Source organism: Camelus dromedarius, chromosome 10, assembly GCF_036321535.1.
Source record: "Camelus dromedarius isolate mCamDro1 chromosome 10, mCamDro1.pat, whole genome shotgun sequence".
NCBI classification, from domain to species: Eukaryota; Metazoa; Chordata; class Mammalia; order Artiodactyla; family Camelidae; genus Camelus; species Camelus dromedarius.
The window spans coordinates 22402130-22426402 of record NC_087445.1 but is presented as its reverse complement, the minus strand read 5'-3'; the positions used below and the strand labels follow the sequence as shown (position 1 = coordinate 22426402).

At 40.8% G+C, this 24273-nt stretch overlaps 1 protein-coding gene across 5 annotated transcripts in view; it reads right to left on the bottom strand.

The window, feature by feature from the left end:
* The window catches only part of BNC2 (basonuclin zinc finger protein 2), a 478550-nt gene that overhangs the window by 121466 nt on the left and 332811 nt on the right, over nt 1–24273 (bottom strand). For all 5 annotated transcript variants that reach the window (XM_064490189.1, XM_064490190.1, XM_031449664.2 and 2 more), the window contains one exon: nt 2198–2433. In XM_064490189.1, the coding sequence (XP_064346259.1) occupies nt 2198–2433 (236 nt within the window). The remainder of the gene's footprint in view (nt 1–2197; nt 2434–24273) is intronic.

The window sequence follows — 24273 nt, the reverse complement described above, 5'->3', positions numbered from 1 at the left end:
TGACAGTGCTCTTTATATGCAGCAATTCACCCCAAAAGAGGAGACCATAAATATTAGTTTGCAGTTTTGTTGAATTTTCTTCTCAAATTTAATCTCTTGTAATTTTTTGTCTTTAAATCCTGAGCCCTCAATCAAAATGAAATACGGAGTACATTTTCTACACTTGCCTTAGAGTTATGTTGAAATGCAGAGAAGAAAACATCTAAGTAATAATTTCAAGTAAAACAAAGAACAGGCGCTGTTCAAGACAAAACATTAGGGCACCACACAGCAACCAGTAGGTTCTGTATGGACTGCCCTCAAAATGCTACCAAACTGGGTTGTTACGATGGTGAATGATCAGTTATGTACACATCTATGTCTCTTTCAACAGAAAGAGACCATGCACATGCTCCAGATACCTCGGGCAAAAATACACACGTAGAACTGAAATACGGCACTGACGACAGAACTCAGCCTCACACTGGAGGCAGTGAAGGTACCAGATCGGGGCATATGACTCTAAGTTTTGAATGAAGGAAAGAGTGCTTAGCCAAGCTGACAGTTCCATTCAAAAATCTGCAAGAGGTTTGTTCCTTCCTGCAGGGTGAAATCCACCCCAAACGGACATTAATCATCATGTGTGGAAACAACTGTAGAAAGACATGGCACTGCGTGTATCTCCAGGCCGGCATAAGCGGGGATTGTGAAACGGGTTCCATGCTTTGTTCTTCCCGGCTCCTTCCTCCTGGACCCTGTGCCCCTACAGGTCCCCTGACCACCCAGGACTTAACTTTCTGCTCACCCCAGTGAAATGTCCCCGTCCTGAGGCAAGTGAGATAATGCTTATGAAAGTCTTCTATAAACTGAAAACGTAACATATAATTATCCCTGTTATCAGCAACATCTCATCTTCTGAGGGCCCAATTTCCTGTGCCTTCCAAGTTGACATTTCACTAAGAAATGATTCCACACTAACGAAGGCAGTCATGGGAGCAGACAGGTGATCCTACCCTCTCCCTCTCCCTCCACTCCGCATCCCTCGTCCGCTCACCCACCCTGCTAACCCCTGGAGGTGCTACACAGGAGAACGACAGGAATGTGTGGTGTGTTTATGCCAGGTTAAAGCCAGGGCGAGACTCGACTCCCTCCCCCAACTCATCACATACCAAGTTGGCAGCCTCACACACAACACAGGGCGGTTCAGGGAAGCAACAACACTGGCAGAGCCAAAACCGATCTTTTTTGAAAGGATCAATTCTCCTAGTATTATTCCCCATAAGAAATTTCAAAACATCACTGCAGATTCTACCTTCTCCAACTGTGATCTCCTTTGGCAGGAGGGAGTATTTCTTCATCGTCCAGTGTAGTCTTTTTGGATCCTGGGGTCTCCCAACATGCTGTTTTCAACATTTACCCTTCAAGGGTCACAGGAAGACAGATGGCCATAAAAACATTTCAGAGGCAAAGTACACAATGCAAAACGACTCACAACGTACGGCGAAAAAATGTCAGAAAAGATGAGGTTGAGAGCATGGGGAATGGAGGCTGCTGGCCTCTGAAAACATCTCAAGACCCTTACCAGACCGGAAGTGCCCCAGACACATGGAAGGGGCTCAAGCTGGATGGGCAGGTGCTGTGAAGGCCAAATCTACAACCAGGTCTGCATGTTTTGGAACCTGGGGGTTTACTGGTTATAAAAGCAGGGACTTTGCAGGGGTGACAGTTCGTCCTTTGACTTGGATGAAGAAGCAATAAATGGTTAGGGTACACAGAAAAGAAGACACCAAGCCTACAAAGTAGGCGCGAGAACGAGCCCTCCTAAACCCAGATGCAGTGTTGTCTCAGATTTTCACACACCCCTCATCCACCCTCAAGCCCTCCCTTTTAGTAGGGCTGCGATAAAGCTTGTTGGAGAAGCCAGGAGGCCCACATTGTAGGGAGAGGGAGTTGAATTCAAAAGAATGCAAACAAAGCAACCCTAGGCAACCGGCCACTTATTCCTTTCCCGACCACTGAGGCCGGGTGCTGGCCCGCTGGCACACGGCACCTTCCTTCCAATTCCCTGACGCGCCTGCCGAAAGGACCATTTTAATCAGAAAAGGGTGTGCGTGCCTGGGCCTCCGAGGGATGGGAAGGAGGTCAGGTTTGCCAAAGGCTCCCACCCCTGCCCTCCTCCAGCTGGCCCCAGCCACCGGCGTCAACGTCCTTCCCCTACCTGAAGGATGTACCCCCGGACGTAGTCCCGCAGCGTCCAGCCCAGGCCGTGCAGGATGTGCAGCACCTCCTCCTGCTTCAGGACACTGAAGAGCCGGTCCAGCAGGATCTTCAGCCGCACGGGCACTGCCTGGGTCCCGTAGAGCATCAGGCTGCTGATGTCGAACACCACGTTGGACTGCACGATCTCCACTTGCGTGGGGTGGTACAGGTGCTGCGTGCTGAGCTTATCCAAGGCTGTGGAGGCCACACCAGAGGTCCGGAGGCGGGTGGGAACGAAGAGAGAAAAGGAGAGAACAGAGACAAGGGAAGGAGACACACGTTACAGGGAGTTCTCCAGGCTCCATTTCTACAGCTGGGTCTTAACCACAGATGTTTAAGCGAGACGGTGCAATGTAAATAGTTCTCTTCCCATCTCCTCCCTGTTGTACACTGTTTTTTTTTTTTTTTTTTAAGATTTGGTGTTTATAAATTGCAGATGACAGCAAATACAAAACACATTCAGCTTTCAGGATGAGAGCCACTGAGGAGGTTTCTAAATGACTGTGGCTGGTGCTAAAACCCTGACTAATTAATTTGCTAATTGAACTATGGCTCAACCCAAGTTAACCACGGTGTCCCCCTCCCTGCACCAAAAGGACAAGCAAATAAACATGCGTGGGCTCAACCAACATCACTTTTCTGAGTAAGATTCGCCCCTTAGGATACCTGAAGGGTTTACAGAGGAAGGGGAGAGTGTCCTTTGGACCCCAGGGGTAAAAGCCCTAATTTAGAGGGAATAGGAAAGCAGACGTCTGGGTGGAGGACTAGTCATTTACCTCAAGCTCAATTAGGTAAGGGGAATTACCCTAAGACTTAGCTCATCTAATTTCCCCTCCGGCTGTTCACCTATTAGTTTCATGGTTGCTGGCATGTTCTCTAAAAGTTACTCAGGAGAAACCAACAAGAAAAGAAGTTCAAGTCATAATGAGTTACTTCACTAGCAGCTCTGATAAGGGTTTAGTATGCGGTGGAAGTGGGGGAAAAACGACTAAAATCAAAATATGAGAATTTCTATGTATTTTAGCCATGACATCTCAGCACAGAAAACCGAGGATGACCATTCTCAGAGTAAGTATTTTTAGTGAAACTAATATTTCAACAATTAGGCCTTTTTCTCTTCAAATCTAAGAAATCCCATCTCTCCCCTATTAGATAGGAGAACCAAGATACGGTCATACATTCTAGTCCTCATCCTTATCTGAGTTCCTGGGAAACCTACTGCACATAACGTGATTACATTTTCCCTCAGTTTCTCTAACGTGAACAATTCAGGTCACAGAGTCTCATCTACAGGGCTCAAAGACACGCTGCCAAGATTAATGAGATAATGAATGAGAGGTGCTTTGGACTCCTGAAGAGAACACAAACTGTCAGAATTATACACATATGACCTTCTGGAGATAAACAGATAAATACATGAGCCTGAAAGATGGTTGTCTCATCTCGTGAGTCGGGGAAATGGGTTATCAGACAGCATTCACCAGGCTCAAATCACAGCTCTACCCGAGAGTCCCCAAGATTTCTGCAAATTCTTAGCCACTGCCTGGACTTTCTCAACCACTCTTCCCAACACCTTCTCCCCTAACAGTATAGGCTACTGTAGGTGTGCACTCTGAGCAGCTCTGATTTTAACATGCCAGTATTTCTGCATATTAATGCAGGTATTTAAAAGGGCACACACAATTTTTAGTATTTCAAATGTATTTTTTCAGGGCTCCTCCTCCACTCCCGTTTCCTCCTGACTTGTGGTCACTGGAGAGTTCATGTACTCTTGATAAATTGCTTTCTTACATCCACAGTGTAAAGGCCCTTATCGTTTTACCCGCTGGCTTCATTCAACACATTTCCTCCCAGGAATACTTTGTCAAAGAGTTCAGGTTTCCTCATACTTCATTTCTTGCAGCTGATTTGTCTGATCTTTCCTATTCTAGTGGTTAAGTCAACTTTGAATAAATAGCTTTAAAAATTAATTTAACGTTTGGGAAAGATAAGGGATTCACAAGCCTAGGGACTGAAGTCTTCTCTCACTCCACAGGGCATTTCAACTGCAAAAATGCAGGAAAGGGATTACTATCCCTGTTCTCCTTCAAGTACAGCTTAACTACCCAGCCCTCTGAGGTGCGGCTGTTCTGCTTACAGAATCCGGGGTCCAGGTCCAGGGGAATCTGTTCCTCCTCCATCTCTCTTTATCAACCCTCCTGGCCCACATCAAACACTTCACAAAATACACTGCTACAGCCACAAGAGGCAGAATCGGGAGGGATGGGGAGACGGAAAGTAAAATGACACCAAATCCTTTTATCCATGTGTTTGGCACCTCACATCAAGTACACACAGGTGTGTGTACCAAAGTCTTCAAGAGCCAGGTGGAAAGCTGTCACCCACTCCTTCCTATTCCTTCAAAATGGCTGGTAGTTTTAAAAGACGAGGACTAAACTGTTGAGGGTACAGAGACACAAAGAAGTTGTTCAGAGAATTGGAAGAGCACAGGTGGAATGGGGAAGGCAAAAATATTTCCCTAGATATGCATGTGAAAACCTCAGTGAGTCAGCATATTAAAAGACATCACTGATTTTTTTTTCAAAAGCATGTCATATGTCAAGAAGTAGGAATACTGTTGTAAGCCACATAAACGTACCGTGGAGGTCAACAAGTTTTCCTGTAAAGGATCACACTGTGAATATTTTAGGTTTATGGGCTGTACCTTCTGTTTTACAACTACTCACCTCTCCTATTATAGAGGGAAAACAGATTAAACTACTGGGCGTGTCTGTGTTGCAATAAAACTTTACTTACACAAATAGGTACCTGGCCACGTTGGGCTCTGATACGGAAGACGAAAGGGCAGGTCAAATAGGTAAAGAAAGTCAATAGTAGATAAGGAAAAAGTCCCAAGAGTGTGCTTTAAGAAGCAGTTACTGAGATGAGCCACAGAGGAAAGCTCGAAAAATTAACCTGCCCAGCCTGCAGATGTCAACTGCAAATTTCAGCATAAACACATCATCAAGGATTATGCTCCATCAAATTTCTTCAGTGAATCAAAATTTCCTGCTTTATGATTGCTGGAACATAGTGAGTCGCCAAGTTTTCAACAGCTATTGGGGATATCTTCTTGGTGGGCAAAGGGTTAAGTACTGATTCTTCGAGTGTCATAAAAATAGTAAACTGAAAACTGGACTTCAGCCTAATGCCATGGTCTTCCTGACTGACTGTGGGGAATCAAGTCTGGATCTCAGTTGGGTTAGGAACACAAGTTGGGCTAACAGGAATGAAAGAAAGGTTGGGCAAAAACTTGTTCAGCAGGACAGAGTAGGAAACGATGGCCACCCACCTTCATGAGCTATGGGCCCAACCAGCTGCAAAAATGGCCCTATATCAGTGGTACTGCTGAAATTCCATCTTCAAATGAAATCTTAACCAGGAATTTGCTATAAAAATACATGAAAGTGAAGCTACTTCTGGTGACTCTAGAGTGAGCATGAATTTGAGAACCTCCCACCATGACTTACTCTCTTCTTCCCTTCCCCTGTTTACGCACTTCAGTGGGATCCCTAGAGCTCACAGAAACAGTCTGAAAAAGCACTGTTCCATACAATTAGACAATATCAACTGCCTTGCCTGCTGTGCATCCCCTTCATTCTGGTAACAGAGACTGGATTTCCTTTTGGGGAAGCACTCTTCCCTACACGCAGGACTCTTTATTTCACAGAACAGAATATTCCTGAAGCTGGGCCTGGAAAACCAGTACATCCCAGTTCCTTGGCCACAACAAATGGTTTAAGAATGGGCAAGTGGCCTAAGTCTGAACAGTGAGAGTGAATCCAGGCTTTAAGTTACAACTGCTGAGAAGTTCTTCCCTCTCCTTGAAATCTGTCACTGGCAAATATGCTTGGGAATGAGAATTGCATAGAAGACAGCTGGGCCGCGAGATGGCCTGGGAAGACTGAGGTCTGACAATACCGTTTGATCCAGAAGACACAGACATGGCAGTGCTTGAGGGTGGTCCTATCCCCGGAATTTTCAGTTACACAAGCCAACAAAGTTTCTCTCTCTCTCTCGCTCTCTTTTTATGTCTGCTTGAAGTAGGATTCTGTCATTTGTATCTAAAACAGCCTTGACTAAGACCACCACCTTTTGGGGTACTCCTTCAGCTGGATAACATACAATTTCAAAGTAGCTGTCAGTGCTTCAACGGAAGGTATGTTAGTTCCAAGCTAAATGCGATTCACAATTTCTCCAATGACTGGAACAAGGATACCCTTAACAATTTGTCTCATACAAATTTGCAAAGGTGATGGACACCATCAACAATATTAATAAATAAAAATAATTGTCGTATAGGAGGTAGTAAAGGAAATGACCATTTAAGTACTAACTAAATGTCAGATATCATTCTAAGGAATTACAATGATGTTTAATCCTTTAAAAAATTCAAAGGACAAGGAACAACTATTACTGCCTATTCAGAGATGACAGGCTCCTTGAGGTTCAGTACCTGGCCAACGTCACTTAATTATTTCTCCCAAGAAATTCTGTTTCCACCACATGTTCAGGTAAACAGTCAATAAGCAACTCTGGAAACGTGCAAGTCTTCATCAATGTTGGAAGCCCCTAACTCCTAGCAATCTGGGCTTCCTGCCCATCACTCTGCTGAAGCAAGCATTTCAAAGGTCACCATCACCTGCCTTACCACGAAATCCAATCGCTTTTCCCCTTCATTATTCTCCACGATCACGCCAGAGCAGCTGACCTTATTGATCACACTCCTCCTCAGATGCTCTTCTCCTTCATTCATGCATACATTCATTTATTCACTGGCACTTAACAGCTTATCAGGCAGGCGCTGCATGCAGATGCACAAGTAATTTATGCTGAAAAAGAGATCTGATAAAGAACTGCAGGACACAGAAGAGGGGGCAGCTCTGCCGGGAAGGCCTCCTCTTCTAAGAGACCCAGAATTCGGCAAGCGAGAAAGGAGGAGGGCAATCTAGGCAGGTGGAACTAGGGCAGGGGTTCTCCAACACTGTGTCCATCAAAACCAGCTGAAGGGCTTGTTAAAACACAGATCAGATCGCTGGGCCACCGGCCCTCGAAGTTTCTGATTCACTGGGTAGGGGTGGGGACCGAGGACCGGCATTTCTGACAAGTCTTCACAAGAGGCTGGTGCTGCTGGCCAGCGACCACACTTTGAGAACCACTGAACTGACGGGGTGTGTGTAAGAGAACTGAATATTGGAGGAATGTGTCAGACTTGCAGCAAGAGTTGAAGATCAATACAAAAACGCCAGATGGGCAGTCTATAAGAAACCTTAATACCAAAGGCCAAAAGCTCTGGAAAGGTTATAACAGAATTTTATTTGTGGGATACAGAAAATATTAAATCTTTTATAAGATGAAAATGACTTATAAATTTAGATGTCAAACTCTGACGGGAGTCCAGAAGTTTATTTAAAGCAACAGTTGTCAGCTTGGGGCACATGGCCACAGAGCCATGATCCCTACAGAAAGGGGGCAAGAGAGAGATAGATGGTCCCATTTCATTTCAAAAATTATCACAGATGATGCTGACGAACCCCCGGACATATGCCACACTGAAAACCACAGAGATAGTTGTGGGCAGGGATGGCCTAGACTTAACTGAACAGAGTAGGAAATTTTGCAATACTCCACTGGGAGATGCCTTAACTCAGTGGACTTCAAATAATGATAGGCCTAAACCTGGGGTATGCAAAGGCCTTTCTCAGATAGGCAGACACAAGGACTCGATTTCCAGATTCCGAAATCCCCTACTCTTTCCTAAAACTGATCCACTTGAGAACAGGCCGGCTAGTCGCGAGGATTACCCATCCCCATTTCTCCTTTGAAAAGTGCACCCTTCCTCCTTTACCAAATAAAGGCACCCTCTGACTTGGCTTAGACTGTGCACTGGCCCAGGGTGGAAAGCTCTCTCGGGTGCCAGATAACGGCCAATTTGAATTGCTTTGTGAAGCCTCGTTTAATAAAAGCACCAAGAATCTGGAAAAGGGCCCTCTTTCTCTGACTACACACATCCAAAGAAAAGGGTAGTTAGAACCTGGTATCTGAATCTACACTAGAATATCTGAAATTCGGACACAAGGTAAAATGGGGCAACAGTCGTGCACTCGCCTTGTGCGTTCCTGCCTATTTTCATAACGGCTCCCTCTTTAGGCGGTATCACCTGTGACAGCAAAGCAGACATGTCCAATACTGAAAATGGCTTCCCCTCCATTCTTTCCAATTATTCCTGATACTTTTCTGTACGAGGTATCATCACCTACGAAGAAAAGCCCCAGAGCACATGTGATGCCTAACCTTTTAAACTCAGTTTGAGTATTTGCCCAGACCTATGAAATTTCTAAGATACACTGCATAAAACCTATCAATAGGAATTTTGCATGATTTCTTTCGGAGACTATGTTTATCATTTAATAAGGTAGTTACAACCCATCTAATCAAATACTCTCAAAATATTTATTTTGGTTAGGATTAATTATCATTTTCATCTTATAAACTTTTGAATATTTTCCACATTCTGTTCATAAAAATAAAATTAAAATAGATTGTGATCTAAATGCAGTCCATCTAAATGCCAAAGCATTTAATTTTTAGCAGTACATACCTTCTCCTTTCATTAAATACATTAAACAGTTTGACCATGAGATCTAGCAAAATTAAAGTTTTTTGTAAAATATGACTATTACTTACTTTGTTCCTAAAATTCAACACGAGATTGTGGTATGTACAGGGAACGACGTTATCACAGTAATACCATGACTTGTAACATATTCCTCATTTTATAAAAAGCTTAACTTACACATTACAATGCATCATTACTACTTACTAACTGTTTTAGTAATCCATCCTTATGAAATGCAGTCCATAATTTATTGTTGTTTTTATAAAGTTTCTCAAAATGCATATTAGCACATTTATTTGAATTGACACATGGGTTCATTTTTTTTTAATGATAATTAAGTCTGATTTGGTAGCCTGATTTGACCGTGATCACTGGATGGAAATTTTTATTAAGACTGCTAAATCTGCAGTCATAAAAGTATCTCTTTCAAAAAAAGATACATTGCAGAAGTTGTCTGAACAACTAATACAGTATTTTTATTTTCTCAATTTTTCCTTAGTATATGAAAACAAAAGATACACCTCTGAATGAAAAACTAAGAGCTAAATTTATAAATAGGCATTTGATACATCTTGTTAATGACTATAACAACATCTGGGTAATAAGGTGCATGATCTCCATTTCTTTCCTTTTAACAGAACTAATTGATCACTGTGTAATTGTTGCACATAATCTGAAATGATTTCTAAGAACCGAATGATGATGCGATAAAGTTCCGAGTCTCACCTATTCATGTGAACAGGTGTCCAAGCACTTACATCTGTAAAAATTGAAAAAATGGGCAAAGAATGGATAGAGTACATTTTCTCTTTCTCACAGTAAGTACTATGCATTTACTGACACGTTAACTAATCTGGGAAGAAAAAAATCTATAGCCCCATCCATTTTATTGACTGATGTATTTCTAACAAAGATCCACTTTATGTTTAATTATGAAAATCTGTAATATTTATATTGCTTTGTTCTTACTCCTCTTGATGATCAAAATTAAACCATAAAATTTCCACTTACTTTATTTTCTTAATTTTCCTTGCAGACATGTGTGATAAGTTGAATGATAAGGGACTTTCCAGTGAACATGATTTCATCTGTGGTAATATTATGGGGACAGTGAACTGGAAACAAGAGTTAAGGAGAAAAAATTATGACTCAGAACAGTGATTTAAAGTTACCAGTGTTTAAAGAGTACTTGTGGTCCTCCAGATTGAGAATAGAGCTTCTAGGGCCAGACTCCAAGGGTTTAAATTCTAGCTCTGCCACTGACCTGCTCTATGACCTTGGCTAGTTACTCGGCATAGGATGGTTCTTTGTTTTCAAAACTCTCTTGGGGCAGGCAAGCCAATAGCCTGAGGACCACTACCTTAATTCAAAGAGAAAGAAAAGGAGAACAAAGAATCAAGAGGAAGCTAACAACAACAGGGAAGAAAACAGATGCTTGGAGTGAAGATGAAGCAGGGTTACAGGATGACCGAGATTTGCTAGTCTTGGGGATTTGGCGGGGAAGTCAACTGAGATGTAGGGGAACCATCAGGATTCCAGAGCAGCTGCCTCTCTAGCTGCCCACATGTGATGCTCTGCCTCGAGGAATCCAGCTACTCCTACACTCTGCAGGCGATCCCTAACCTATAAATTGAGCTCTACCCCAGCCAGGGGCCCTCAGTTACTAACTTGTACTTGACCCCTACTCCTGTGAAAGGTAAGACAAAGAAACTAGGCCACCAGAACGCTTGAAATCAAACTTTTGTTGTGATTTTTTTGATTGTATGTATCATAGATGCTCACTGAAAAAAAAAAAAAATTCAAGAAAAACAAAACACAACCGTCCACAGTCCCACCACCCAAAGGCAACTCCTGGCTACATGCTGATGTAGCTGCATCTCCTTTTCTTCATCCATAATTCTATACAGCTGAGGTCACGCTATAGTTACAAATTTCTGTCCTGTTTTTTCTCTCACTGAACTTTATATAGCATGAACATTCAAAATTTTCCCTGACTACTTAGAGCCCATAAATTTTCCCACTGCAGTTCCCCCAGATCAATCCCTCCTCTGGCCTAACCTCTTTCTGCCCTCTTTAGTATAGGCTTTTAAGACTTTCCTAAGTCCCCTACTGCAACAGACAACTGGTGGTCTGGTCTGCCTCCATTCTTTCTGGCTTAAGACAGTTCTCAGGTCAGTCTTCTCCAAAGACTGCTTAGAATATCTCTTTTCTGCTTAAAAGTCTCCAGTAATGCCCCAGCCCTACCCTCCCATATGCCAAATCCTTCACCTGGGTCAGAGGACCTTGGACCCAGGACTCTCCAGCCTAATAACTCTCTGACATGGGCTCTCTGTTCCAACCAAAGAGAGCTTCTCACTGCCTTTTCAACAAAACTACTGAAGAAAGCAGCCATTAAAAAATATATATATATATACCTTCACACACAATGTTATACCCCAGGTGTGACATGAGAACACAATTTAATCAGGGAGGGATGGGGTGTCCCAGGCAAAGTCAGTTCTGCTGGGATGTGACCAAAGAGGAGCAGCACATGATGAGGCTGGAGAGACAAGCAGGGTTCCATTCGCTGAGCTATATTTTTCAGATTTTTTAATTTTCGATGCCGTTCCTTAAGGGCCTTTCCTCTTTCTTTGTTTACCTTTAAACTATCTTTTCTTTCCAGCTGCAATTCAAGTTCTATTTTCTTTCTCTGTGAAACTTGGAGGGGGACCCCTCATCCAAGAGCAAACTGTCTCAACCATGGTGGTATCTACGTGTACCCATCACATACATCCCAACCATATGTTGTTCATTTACTGGGTCGCTTCTGGGCCTATTCTATCCTAAGAGCTTCAGCAACCATATCTGAAGGGTAATCAGTCAAGGGTGTTCAGCCCTCATACTGCTGAGTGGACGAAGAAAGTTAGTGTACAAAGAACAGGAAAAGGCCATGGTGGGTTTGCACTGAAAGGCTACATGTGTGACTTGAATCCTTGATCTCACCCATGCCTCTTTCTTAGCCCTCTCCTTTGCTCTTTACATTACTCTAGAGAACAGTGGGGGTAGATAATGTGGCAGGAAGTGAGATGGGGTTGCCAGCTGGGCAGGAACTGACTACAGTTGCCTAATTTATTCCCTTTCCTACCACTTCCAGCATTATTTGGGGGCATCCAATGGCTTCCTAGGTGGAAACAGTATGAAATCTAGTGGTGTTAAAGAAAACACCCTAGTATCAGGGTGCAGAGACCAGATTATGATGAATAGACATTATGAAAATCATAGTACAGATCACTAGATTTGTGATCCAGGTGCTAGACTTATGGTCTCCCAGCTGTAGGAAAAGGTATAGCGGAGCCAGCCCTCCATATTCATGGGTGCTCATCAATGGATCCAACCAACCGCAGATGGAAAATACTCACGAAAAATGATTCCATTAAGTTCCAAAAAGCAAAGCTTGAATCTGCCAGATAGTAGTTGCTACAACTACTTACCCAGCATTTACACTATATTTACAATTATTTACATTGCATTTACATTGTATAAGTAATCTAGAGATGATTATAATACATGGAGGATGTGGGAGGACATTCATAGGTTATATGCATATACGACAGCCCTTTATATAACGGACTTGAGCATCCATGGATTTTGGTACTCATGCAGATCCTGGAACCAACCCCCCGCAGATACCAAAGGACAACTGTACAGACTTTTTTTGCAAAGGGGCAAGAGAGCAGTCAACACAGTAGGATGGTAACAACAGCATCTACAAAGAAAAGATGATTTTCCATTTGTAAAAGGCCTGGAGGAAAAGAAAAAAGCAAACAGATAAATTAACCTCTTTTGAGTATGCAGAATTTTACTGGGAAAAAGCAAAGGGTTAAACCGCACAATAACAGATACTAGTTAGAAAAAGAAAAAAAAATTCATACAATAAGAGCTTCTTAAACTGTGAATTAGGTTACTGAGGGAACATAATTTACCCGGATTTCTTTAAAATGCTAGAAACAGAAGCTTAAACTGGCAGTTTTCTGACTATAAAACAAAGGAGAAATTGAGGCCTGGATATAATTTCAATCAACTCTCTGACAGGATCTACAGTTTTCCAAAGGAAAGTGGTGGCTAAGCCACAAGACCCCAAAAAGACACATAAGTCAGTGTGAAGAAAATTCATTTCTGTCAAGAACAGAATCACCGTAAGGACAACAGCTGGAATTTTTGTGGTTCATTAATGTAAGTGTGTAATGTAAATGTAAAATACGTATAAAATGTAATGCAAAATATGTAATAAATGTGAAGAAATACATACTTTTAATGACACTGCTAACTTAAAGAACAAAGTAATGTCCTTTATAAAATTCAGTTTTCAAATGTGTAAAATAGTGCTGGCGGTGTGTGAGGAGTGGTTATAAAAGAACCTGCATCTATCAAATGAAATGTGAATAACTATTTTTTTATTTCGATTTTTAATAACAGGAATTACTCCCCAAACCTTCAAATAAATTAAAATAAATGTAAACCTGTAATTCTACAGACTTCACTTCCAATATTTTCTGTGAAGGTCACAGAAATAAGAACATATTCAGATACCTTTTTTTTCTTAATGTAGGAGTATAAAAGTGCTTTTCACTGATCCTAGAAAATTGGCTCTCAGTGATAGTTTATAGTTCTTAGTTTTCCACAACTTTTTTTTTTTAACATAACTTTCTTTAAAAGCCAAATTCAAGTGACTTAGGTGGTTTTCACGGGAATATGCTAGAACATTTCAGGCCCTGATGTCCGGTGGACCCATCTAAGAGCTGTTCAGGCATGCTGGTGTGAAGCTTATAGCCATTCAATAAAATAAAACTGAGCAAAGTGGAATGATTTTTTCAAAGCCACCTACTTCGCAGAGTAAAACAATTAAAAATTTGTATGAAAACGGTCTGAAAGGCAACCTTTTATTTCACTAACTTCCAGTTCTGTCTTGGATATTTTTAAATTTTTAAATGCTAATTTGAAGCAATTTTACAAGTAAAAAAAAAAAATTAAAGAAGCCTTATTCTTTCTTTTTGGGAGAAAGCCAAGTAAGGCCAAAACTGCAAAGCTAATTGTTTCGAGAACTCCATGTCTCCTGCCTCAACCCCCCTTAGGATTCCAAATTAGAACAGCACCAAGTGGTCAGCTTTTAGGAGCTCTGGGTCCTAGAATACGATTTTAATTTCTAATAGGTTAACATTTCAGTGTGTCTTTAAAGGGCTGTTTTATGGAATTCTTTCCACGATTACTTTAAGAGTCGAATAAAAACAGTTAGTGACAGGATTTTATTAGGGCAATTTCTGGGGTCAGATTTTTAAGTTTTGATTACTTATAAACAGAATATTGTTCCCTTTCCTACTTCAAATAACCAGACCATAACCTCTGAATTTATGAGGGTGGGTGGCTCTTCATTCTTTCTAATACGACCAATCATTTCCAATTACACCCCACTTTATAATATGCACACCATACCCAATATAATGACATGTCATTTCAATGTAGCCAGCCCATGAACTTCTACAGCTTTAATGGGATTTTGCGTATTTCGAATTTCATCATAAAGGGGCCCTTTGGAATCATTATAACATCAATCCTTTCCCATTATAAGACTCAGGTCTCTTACTAGGCAAGAGCATCAGGGCACAAGGCAAAGGCTTAACCTACCCGAAGACTGTAAGCCAGATCGTAATAAAAGCTGCAGCACTTGGGGAGAGCGTTAATAAATGGCAATGATGACATATTAAAAACTTTTTAGTGAATGAAAGCATCGATCAGGAAGGCAGACGATGACTGTTACTAAGAGAAAAAGTCCTTATGCCTTGAAGTAATATTTAGATTTGCATGTTTCATTCACTACTTTGGGGGGAAAGAACTAAGTAATTGGGAGCAAATTAAGTACAAAGTAACTCATGTTCCGTTTAAGTCACAACTTTCCAACTCTTAACTGTCAAGGCTGAATTAATCAGGATATTTAATACCAAGGCAAGAGAAGGCTTGCTTTTAGAATACTTTTAAGGGAAGAAGAAAAGCAATGACACGGAGCTGAAAGAGTTGATCCCCAAGTCTGGTGATAAAAACTGTCAGCCCATATGTGTGAAAGGCTTTCTTTGTTCTTAAACAAATAGTGTGTCAGTGTTTTTAAGTTAAAATTAAAAAAGACAAAAAAACAAAAAACAACAAAAAACCACCTGAGTTTCCATAAACCTTGATTACATTACTACACCTTATATGCCTTATGTGAATGGTCCTTGATTTTTCCGTGTCCCTTAATACATGAGGGATATGTGTACGAATACTCATATGGTCCATTAGGAATGGGATCCTTACCTGTAAAAAGGGAAAGGGGACAGAAGTTGTTCCAAGGAGCCCCCCGTCCTGTGGATTTTCATCACTCCCTAGTTGATGTGTGGCTTTGAGAGCACGTGGATATGCACCCACCGCACCCACAATGAGGCCAGGGTAGAATCCGAGCTCCACTTGAGACTACATAGGTAATGTTTCAGACTGATTGGCACTTCCCCCCTGTGGCCTTATGCATAATAAAGCCTTCACAACAGACTGGAAATCATTAAAGCCTGGCTGAGGCACACATAAAAGCGGACTGTCATCGCTGGGTTCTTCAGAAGCTCGCTCTCCTGGCTACGAGATTAAACAGGTCCCTGCTTTACTTCTCCTCCTCCTTCCATTGGCCAACTTTTGGGCACACGTCTCTCCTCTCCTAAAGCCACTCCGTCAGAAGGTGGTAAGGGGAAAGAGAAAACGCAGTCTGCAAACTCGACAGTAAGGCCAGGAAGAGACTGAGTAAACAATCTCCCCGCTGAAGCCAGGTTTGGGGACTGTTTTTATTACTGCTGCTGTTCCAGCCAATCTCTAATCGCCAAGGCCAACTGAAAGTCGACCACACAAACCTTGCTTCACTTAATTCACAGATCAATGAATTAAATGTACACTAACTACAAAACATACCCCTTTAAAAGTAACTACTGAAATATGCTACCTGAACGGACCACGTGAGTCCTTTTACACAATGAACAAAAAGTGAATTCTTCCCTAATCCCGATTTATTAACTCTAAAGGCTTAAATTTTCTTGAAGCAGCATCTATCTGTATAAGAATTTTACTATGAAAACATTGTAAACACAAGGCATATTTATTTTTGATAGAACATATGCTTTAAACTCTATCTCATTAGTGAAGAAGTATTTCAAAACAGAGAGAGCAGTGACACAAAAAGCAAGCATCTGGTAGGAAATACCTAAAAGAAAGAAATGATTATATTCAGTCTTTTTTTTTTTTAAATGAACGTCACTTTTGTGTCACAAGTACTTTTCCTGCTCTCTCCCAGTAAGTCAGCCTGAAATCTCATTCTAAATCTATAATCAATCCCCCCCCCCACTGTAATCCCTTAAAACTCTGGCCTATCACACACACTTTTGACACTGATGTGTGTTTTCTTCTGGATTGCTGGATTTGCTTAATGCATATATCAAGTATCAAACTGCTTTGCATCCGTGACTGGCGGGATAAAAGACCTCTATATAAAGATTTGCTCATTGAAAAAAAAAAAAAAAAAGGCTAAGAAGGCAGTCTTGGGAAAAGTCTAAAGTAACCAATTTTTAAAACGCTTGAGTAGAAAATGTGAAGGACTAAAGCAATGCTTGCCGGCTTTTCCACTAATATAATCGATGTATGGCTGAGCAGAGGGAGGCCTTAAAAGTTACCATCCTGTTCTCTACTACTTGACACATATGAGTTATCAACAAGGCTAAATAGCTTCCAGTTTCAGCCACTTGCAAAATGAAACTATTTGATCCCATCACAAATACTTCATGGAGCCCAAAAGTCTCCTGAAATGATGTGAACACAAAGAAACCGAGGAGGGTACTGGTTAGCTCTCTGAACCCTGGTTACCAATTTGATGATGGTGATGACTCTCAATTCTCATTGGAAGACAAGTTCCATTAATCAGGACCAAAGGGCACAATAAAAAATTCCAAACTTTAAAATGCAGCAGTTTTTCCTTTGGATATTTTACTGTACTTAAAAACTGGTCATAGAAAACACTTGCCAAGTTCATTTAGTCTCTGACTGAGGCACACATATGTGATCTCCTAATTTACAGCTTGCACGTACAGATGTTCACACTTAGTAAAAGGGTTTCTTAATAGATTTTTTTTTAATTAAAAGTGTGTTGATAATAGGTGTTTTAAACATATCCAAACAACACAGCTGAACTGACAAATGCCTGTCTTCACGTCTCACATTGTGGCAGGATTTTATGAGAGAAACGATTATGATTCCGTCGCGTGTCTATAGGATGAATGCTACTCCCCAAACCTCCGAATGAAATCTTTCATTAATTTTGTTCTCTATGATCTGTTTCCAAGTAGAAAATGTTAGATTGCTGCTAGGTGTATGTAGCCGAAAGCAGAGCCACACAACCGTTGCTGGCTGCCTGTATTTTTTTTTTTTCCCTTTTGCAAAACTTTGAACCCCATCCAGCTTTGACATACTGCCTCTTCAGTTAATAACGATCAAGTTTCCCCTTGTCTCCTGTCTACTTTTCTTTGAGGCAACTGCGCACTCAGCACCCCGAGATAATAACACACATCTATAAGATAAAAGCAATGGCATTAATGTAATTGTCTGCCTCTCTCTCTTTAGCCTAATCTTTTTTTTTCCTTCAGTTTTGACTGCCTGTGTGACACCTGTTTTTGTCTCCTCTGATCCTACGACAGGTTTTCCGCTGACAAGGTTTTTGCCTGACAGAGATTCTGCAGACAAGAACATAATAAAATATGAAGAACTGCTTGTCAGAGTTTCTGCCAATGCTCACATGAAATGAAGAAAAAAAATTGACTTTTTTTTTTTTATAAGAGGCCTTGTGATGGTCGCTTTTGGCCTCTCAGGAAAAAGACCTCTCTGGCCAATTTCTCCAAGCCAAACAGGTGTTTTCCTTTATGTGAGAGGTTGATTTGTTTTTTAATTTCTACTCATAGTGGAGAACACGAACAGCCAAAAGGAGGGAGGATTTTTTGCCGGCAAAGGAATATTGAAGAACTACTAAATAAAAGTGAGAGAGATGTCACACGAGACCCTATTTCCTGAATAAAATAAAGATGCTCCCATCTGTTAATGATCACACAAATTTAAATTCTCTAAAATTTATTTCTTGGTTAGGCTACTAAAACCTCCCTCCTACCTTTCCCTTGTTTTGTTGTCTGAAGACAGAGGGAAACAGCAAAGATGAAAAAAGAGTGAGCGCTGGAAAAGAAAAATACAGAAACAGTGACTGAAGACAGGGTGGTTGCAGGTTGTGCTTACTATTTAAAATGGGAAGAGGTGGCCGGAAAAGAAACTGGCAATTAGGAACCAGAGAATTTCAGATACACTTGGGAGGAGTTCCCATAAGCCTTTGTTCCACATGCTCTCCCCACCAACCGTGAGAGATGCTGCGGTAGCTACCAGCACCCAGAGATGAAGACGTCCCAAGCGAGTGGAGGGGTATTACAGAAATCACCCTTCTGGTCCCAGTGAAGTGTGCTGAGAGTATACAGAAGGGAATACTTTATCGCTACTGGTGGGAGGAGATCCCGCTTCCCAGATGACCAGGGCAGAGCAAAGAGCAGACGTGAGATGGATGGTGCAGCAGGTGTGCAAGCAGGAAGGACTGGGAAAGAGCTTACAGTGCTGAGTGAAGGGAGCACAGGAGCCCGGATTCAGGTTTTTAGGATTTTCACACCAATCTTAACTACTCTATCAGCAAACCAGTTTAACCTAAGCTTCAGTCCTCCAAATGCATTATCTCACATTGAGGATCTAGGACAGCCACGTCTAATAGGAATACAATTCAAGTCACATATGTCATTTTAATTTCTCTAATCTCATTTTAAAGAAAAGAACAGTGAAACTAATTTTTATAACAATAGTTACCCCAATATCTCAAAAATTTTACCAACATGTAGACAATATAAGAAAAATTCTCTGTGAGATATTTTACCTTTTTTTAAGCTTACATCTCTAAAATTCAGTGTGCACTTTCCCAACATATCTCAGTTGGGACTAAACACATCTCAAGTACTCAAATTCACAATCACGGCTTCCCTACTGGACAGCCAGGTCTAGGATTGCCTGAGTCATCCTTTGGCCAATTGAACTTAGAGCCCAACAAAACTGTCCTTTCAGTAAAATGGGTTTACACTTGTTTTTGTAGTCTCACTTAACCATACAAGCAGGCTAGGAGACCTAGAAGGCCAAAGTAGGGATTTCCCTGTGTATCAAGGACTAGCTCCAAGGAGAGAGGGACCTTACTACTGGGCCGCTTAACAGACATTGCTTACAAGTCTATCCAGTTGTGGCAATAACTCCTTAAAACTTTCTAGACAGTGTTTTGGCTGTACATTCACTAATGACAGATTAACTCAAGCTTCTAAAGAGTTACAAACTTCTACCCTCCCAGAAGACAAAACCTGGTAAGAAGTGACTTGCACAAACAAGAGTTTACGTCTCCCAGGATACAAGTCAGAATTTCTCTGAAATACCATAATTATCTCACCCAGTGAGTCTACTCTTCAAATGGGGGAGGAGTAGAGTGGGGTATGGTGGGGGGATGTCCCACGCTTAGAGGAAGTCATCACTGTGACACAACAGGAGAAGGAAGAGTGGTTGAGAGCACTGCTGAGGGGTCCTGGGTCCTTACGACCCAGTAGCATCTCCTCACTACCTGAACAGTGCATCTTGAGTAAAACGAGAAGAGCTAAGGATGTTTCATTTATAACCCCTTCAATTTGTGTTCTGCTTAACCTGGTGAACTCCAGTTAATTAAGATGTTCCTATAAACAATTAAGCTTCCTGTAGGATCGTTAGCAAGATATAAAAATTTATGATGTAATAAAGTGCAATAAAATGATAAAGTGGTTAGCCCATCAAAGCACTTCACATGCAAGAGTGCAGGTGTGAAAATAGGCAAAAGTAGACTTAACCCTGACTAAAATTCATCTACCTCTGTTGTTTTTGACTTTCAACAGATAAGTATTCCTACAATTCATTTCAACTGATGTGCACGTCTTAGAACATGACTTTTGGAAAAAAAAAAAAAAGCTTCAGACTTCTATTCAAATAAGGGCTCACGTGACATTTTAGAGGAAATGGAAGGTATGACACTAAACTGAATTTGCTGGGAAAAACAAGATCACCTAGGGAACACTTGGCCCCATCGCCAAAGGACCTGGTGATCTCACTCCAGCACTGGGCACTGAAGAAAACCTTCATGAGGCTCTAGGTATTATCATTAATATTAAATCCACTTTTTCATTTAATCCTCTTCACATCTTGACTGTGATATTCAGGTAGATTCCTATTATTATGAGTTTACAGAGAAAAGAACTTTTGAGCTCACTAACTGGAGACTGAGATGGGATTTGACCACTGGCCTGAACACACCCAACTTTTAACCACTTAAACTGATAAAATATATCTGTCATGTCCTCAAGGTTGAAGTTTTATTTCTGTAAGAACTAAGAAATAAGAACTAACACTCATTAAGTAGATTATCTCATTTAATGACAGAACGAATCCTACAAACTAGGCAGTGTCATTACCCACATTTCACAGATGAGAATGCAGAGTTTACGTAACCTGGCCAAGGTCCTACCAATAGCAGGAGGTAGAGCCAGGACGGGCACCTACACAGAGCTGCACTCCTAGGTACGTCTCTATCTTACCTCCCATCTGTGGACCTGAAGCTTCTTCATACCCTGAGGCTCCAGCTCTGCAGGTTTCAATGGCAAGATGCTCCCTACAAAGTCCTAAGCAGTGGACCGGCACTGGATTTACCAGACCCACCTTGCGTTCCATCTGAGTAAGATGGAGCAAGAAAAAAACACAGTAACAAAACTTGGGAGTTAATAGGCTGAGAATCTAGGACTTTGAAGAGGAAGTGCTGTTTCTGCTGGGATTTAAAAAAAAAAAAATTAGGGAGTTCAAAGCACCATCCCAAAGGTGGGCAGGCTGAGAAACAAATCACAATAAGCAGCTCAGGGACACAATAAGGACATAGTTAAGGACATTAATCAAGCAGCAAACCTTCATGTTTGTGAGGATGTCCTCCCTGTACAGCTCTTATCAGCTGTGATCAGGGAGGAAAGGAGAGAAGCAGAGGAGGGCATGGTGCCCTCAGGTCAAGCCAAGGCGGCCCCTTGTGCCAGGCAGGAAAACGGCCTTGTGTTTGCTCTCTGAAATAAAAATAAGTGGGGAGATGTTCAAGGACTTTGTCCATGGAGAGACCAGGATCCAGCTGCCCCACCAGAGCTCAGAAGCAGCTAAAAGCCAGTGTCCCTAACTAAGAGAGAATTTTGCAGCTAGACAAGCCAGGTTTCAGCATCATGACCTGGAAGAACTAAATCTTCTAGAAACACAAATTCTTTTAAGCAGATACTCCATTAGTTGCCATATTTTCCAAACCAGGGCACCAGAGGAAGAAGCCTGGAGGTTTCTAGTCACGTGTTTCCAAGCAGAGCCCTGGGAGCATGACCATCTACATCTTCCCAAAGGATCAGCTTCTCACTTTGCCGCGTCAAAGCCTGCATTTATCCCCCTCTGTGCTAAAGTCTGAAGCTAGTACCTTTTTCACACTTTTCAACTAATCCCCGATACCCCTCTGCAACAATTCCCTCCCAAAGCAAAATTCACTCTTGTTGGGACAATCTCCAGGTCGGTAAAAGGGAGGCTGGTGCTTTCCTGCAGGTTAATATCTGTGCGCACTATTTTCTTTTGTCAGAGGATACTCTGTTTTATTCACCTTCCTCTCTTAATCTTGACAAATTTACAAATGATCTTATAGAAACTGCTGCTGCATTACTCAAAATAAGCATGATGTGACAGGAATGTCACCCTTCACTGCTTATGACGGAAGACTTCTATTGGGGTGGGAAGCGGAAAGACTAGTGAAGAAAAGAGAATGGAAAAGGAAAGATTCCTACTTAATTATACACTGGCCCTTGGACTCAAGTCAGGGAGAACATTACAGTTACCAGTTGCGGATGAACTACTTTCACAGATGTTTAGACAATTCGTAAAAAGAGCACAGACTGGGACAAATAACAAAGACATGTGACTCTTTCATGGGATAAAATAAAAAATTACTGGTTTTGATCCACCCTGCTTAAAATCCTTGTAAAGTAGCAGGCAGCCAACACATCTGAGGAATCTGTATACAGAATACCGAGATCTCATGATTCTAAATGTAGGATGAACATAATCAAAAGGTTTTTGATTATAGAATGCTCAGAACCAATGGCTCCGATTTAGGACTTAATTATGCAAATTAAGCCTAACTAGGGTTTTCTTTTAAGGTGCATGCTAGCCAGATTTAGCAAATAAAAATACAGGACCACTCAGCTAAATTTGCAAGCTACATGTTTATACTAGAAAATTATTCGCTGTTTACCTGAAATTCAAATTTAACGGGATGTCCTATATTTTCTATTTGGGTGAGTGTCTCTATAAATACCCCTGTTCCAATAATACATGTCAAGCAAAGAGCTGGGAATTCAAATTTAAAGATGCCAAGAAAAGAAAAGAAGAAAAAAAAAAAAAAAACAAAGAAAAATTACTTCCAGTGAATTACAAAAAAGAAAGGCTTGAAATTAATGGATTATATGAATATTAAGTCTTACAGGACATTAAACCATAAAGCTGGTTGGTATATGACACTAAATTAACTTTATACGGCTCACCATTTCTGTGGCACAGAACTGAAGAATCAAGGGATACCTGGCACAGTACTTTCCATAGGACGTATGTTTAATAAATATCTATTCACTGATGATCCAGATGATACAGGCCCAGCCTGTTCATTTTACATTTTAAAAAATCTTAATAGTTTGAATACTGGCAGGAAAGTAGCTGGCTTGATAAGCAAGTAATTCAAGTACTTAAGGGCTAAGTATTCTATAAAGAAAATAATTTGTACCAAGAAAGCTACTGTGGGCTTCATTAAGCTATGTAATATATTTTTTATTCATCAAGCCTCATATTCTGGCTAAATGCTTACTAGACATAGCAAGAAATAGGGGATTTTTTTTTAAAGGTAGTGTGAACAAAATGGGCTTTGTCAGAAGTAAAAATGACTGATGAAGCAAAGAGAAAAATTCTAAATAAATTACCTTTCTAAAATCAGCCCACCTCTTTCAGCAAATCAAATATACCTCATCATGAAAAAAATAATAATTTTCTAGTACTCTTAGATTACCATTCAATGCGTCCTAAAATCTTTGAACAGTTTACTTTTTAAAACTTTTACTGCTTTATTTATATTAAATGGTTTAGAAATAAAGTCATCATCTAGACTACAAACTAATACTAATTTGCAAATAATAAATGATAAAAATGGGACAGCGAGTACCTTACACCCTTACGCCCCACCTCGAGTATTTCAAAGTCAGTAAAGTCTGATTAGTAACACTCGTCACTAGAAGCAGGTTACTCAGAGGAGAATGAGTAGGAAGCACCCTTCCTCCCGTCTCCCTACCCACCACTCTACCCCTGGGTATATCCCAGTAATTCTTTCTCCTTTGTAAGACTATGTAAATTCTTTGGCTGAAGCTCCAATTCTGTGAATGGCCGAATTACTATACTAGTATGGGGGGGAAGGGTCAAAATGTCAGCAAATGAATTTCTACCAACACCAACATTTATGTCACCAGTAAAGAAGCCCACTGCTGCTCTTACGCTGATATCTTATTTAGGCACTGTTGAACCAAGAAAAATCAAACTTGCAGGAAATGTGGTTTTTAAAAAAATTTTTTCCAGACTCACTCTGATAATTTTAGGCAAATGAAGGAAAAGCATAGAAAAAATGCAAACCAAAGAAGGAAAAAAAAATAAACTTGTTAAGTGAATTAAGGGGCAGTATGCTGGAGTCCTTCAACCAAAGATTGTGAAAAATGACAAAATTAGAAACTGTGGGTCATTATACACTGTCAGTATAGACAACCTGTACCCCAAAAAGTTTTTTAAAATAATTTTAAATTCAATAAAGCCTTGTTTTCATTATCAAAGTGCAAGAGCTGAAATTCATTAAAGGGGAAAAAGAGCAGGAAATCCTTTATTAATTCAGTGGGAAATACCTATTGGTAGTCAAGGAATCGTTTTGGGGTTTTCTTCCCTTTAACTCAATGGTGCTAAGATTTCAAGAAGTAACTGATGACTAGCACCTCAGCTCAGTGAGTAATTTCAAAGCTCAGGTGTTACAGTATGATCAATTAAATACTTAACTCCTTTTCATTTTTTAAAACATTTTTCTCAAGATTTTTGTAAAGCAACTAATGTCAACAATTCAAGTAGGTTTACAAAGCAACCTAAGGCTATGAAGTGAGTGC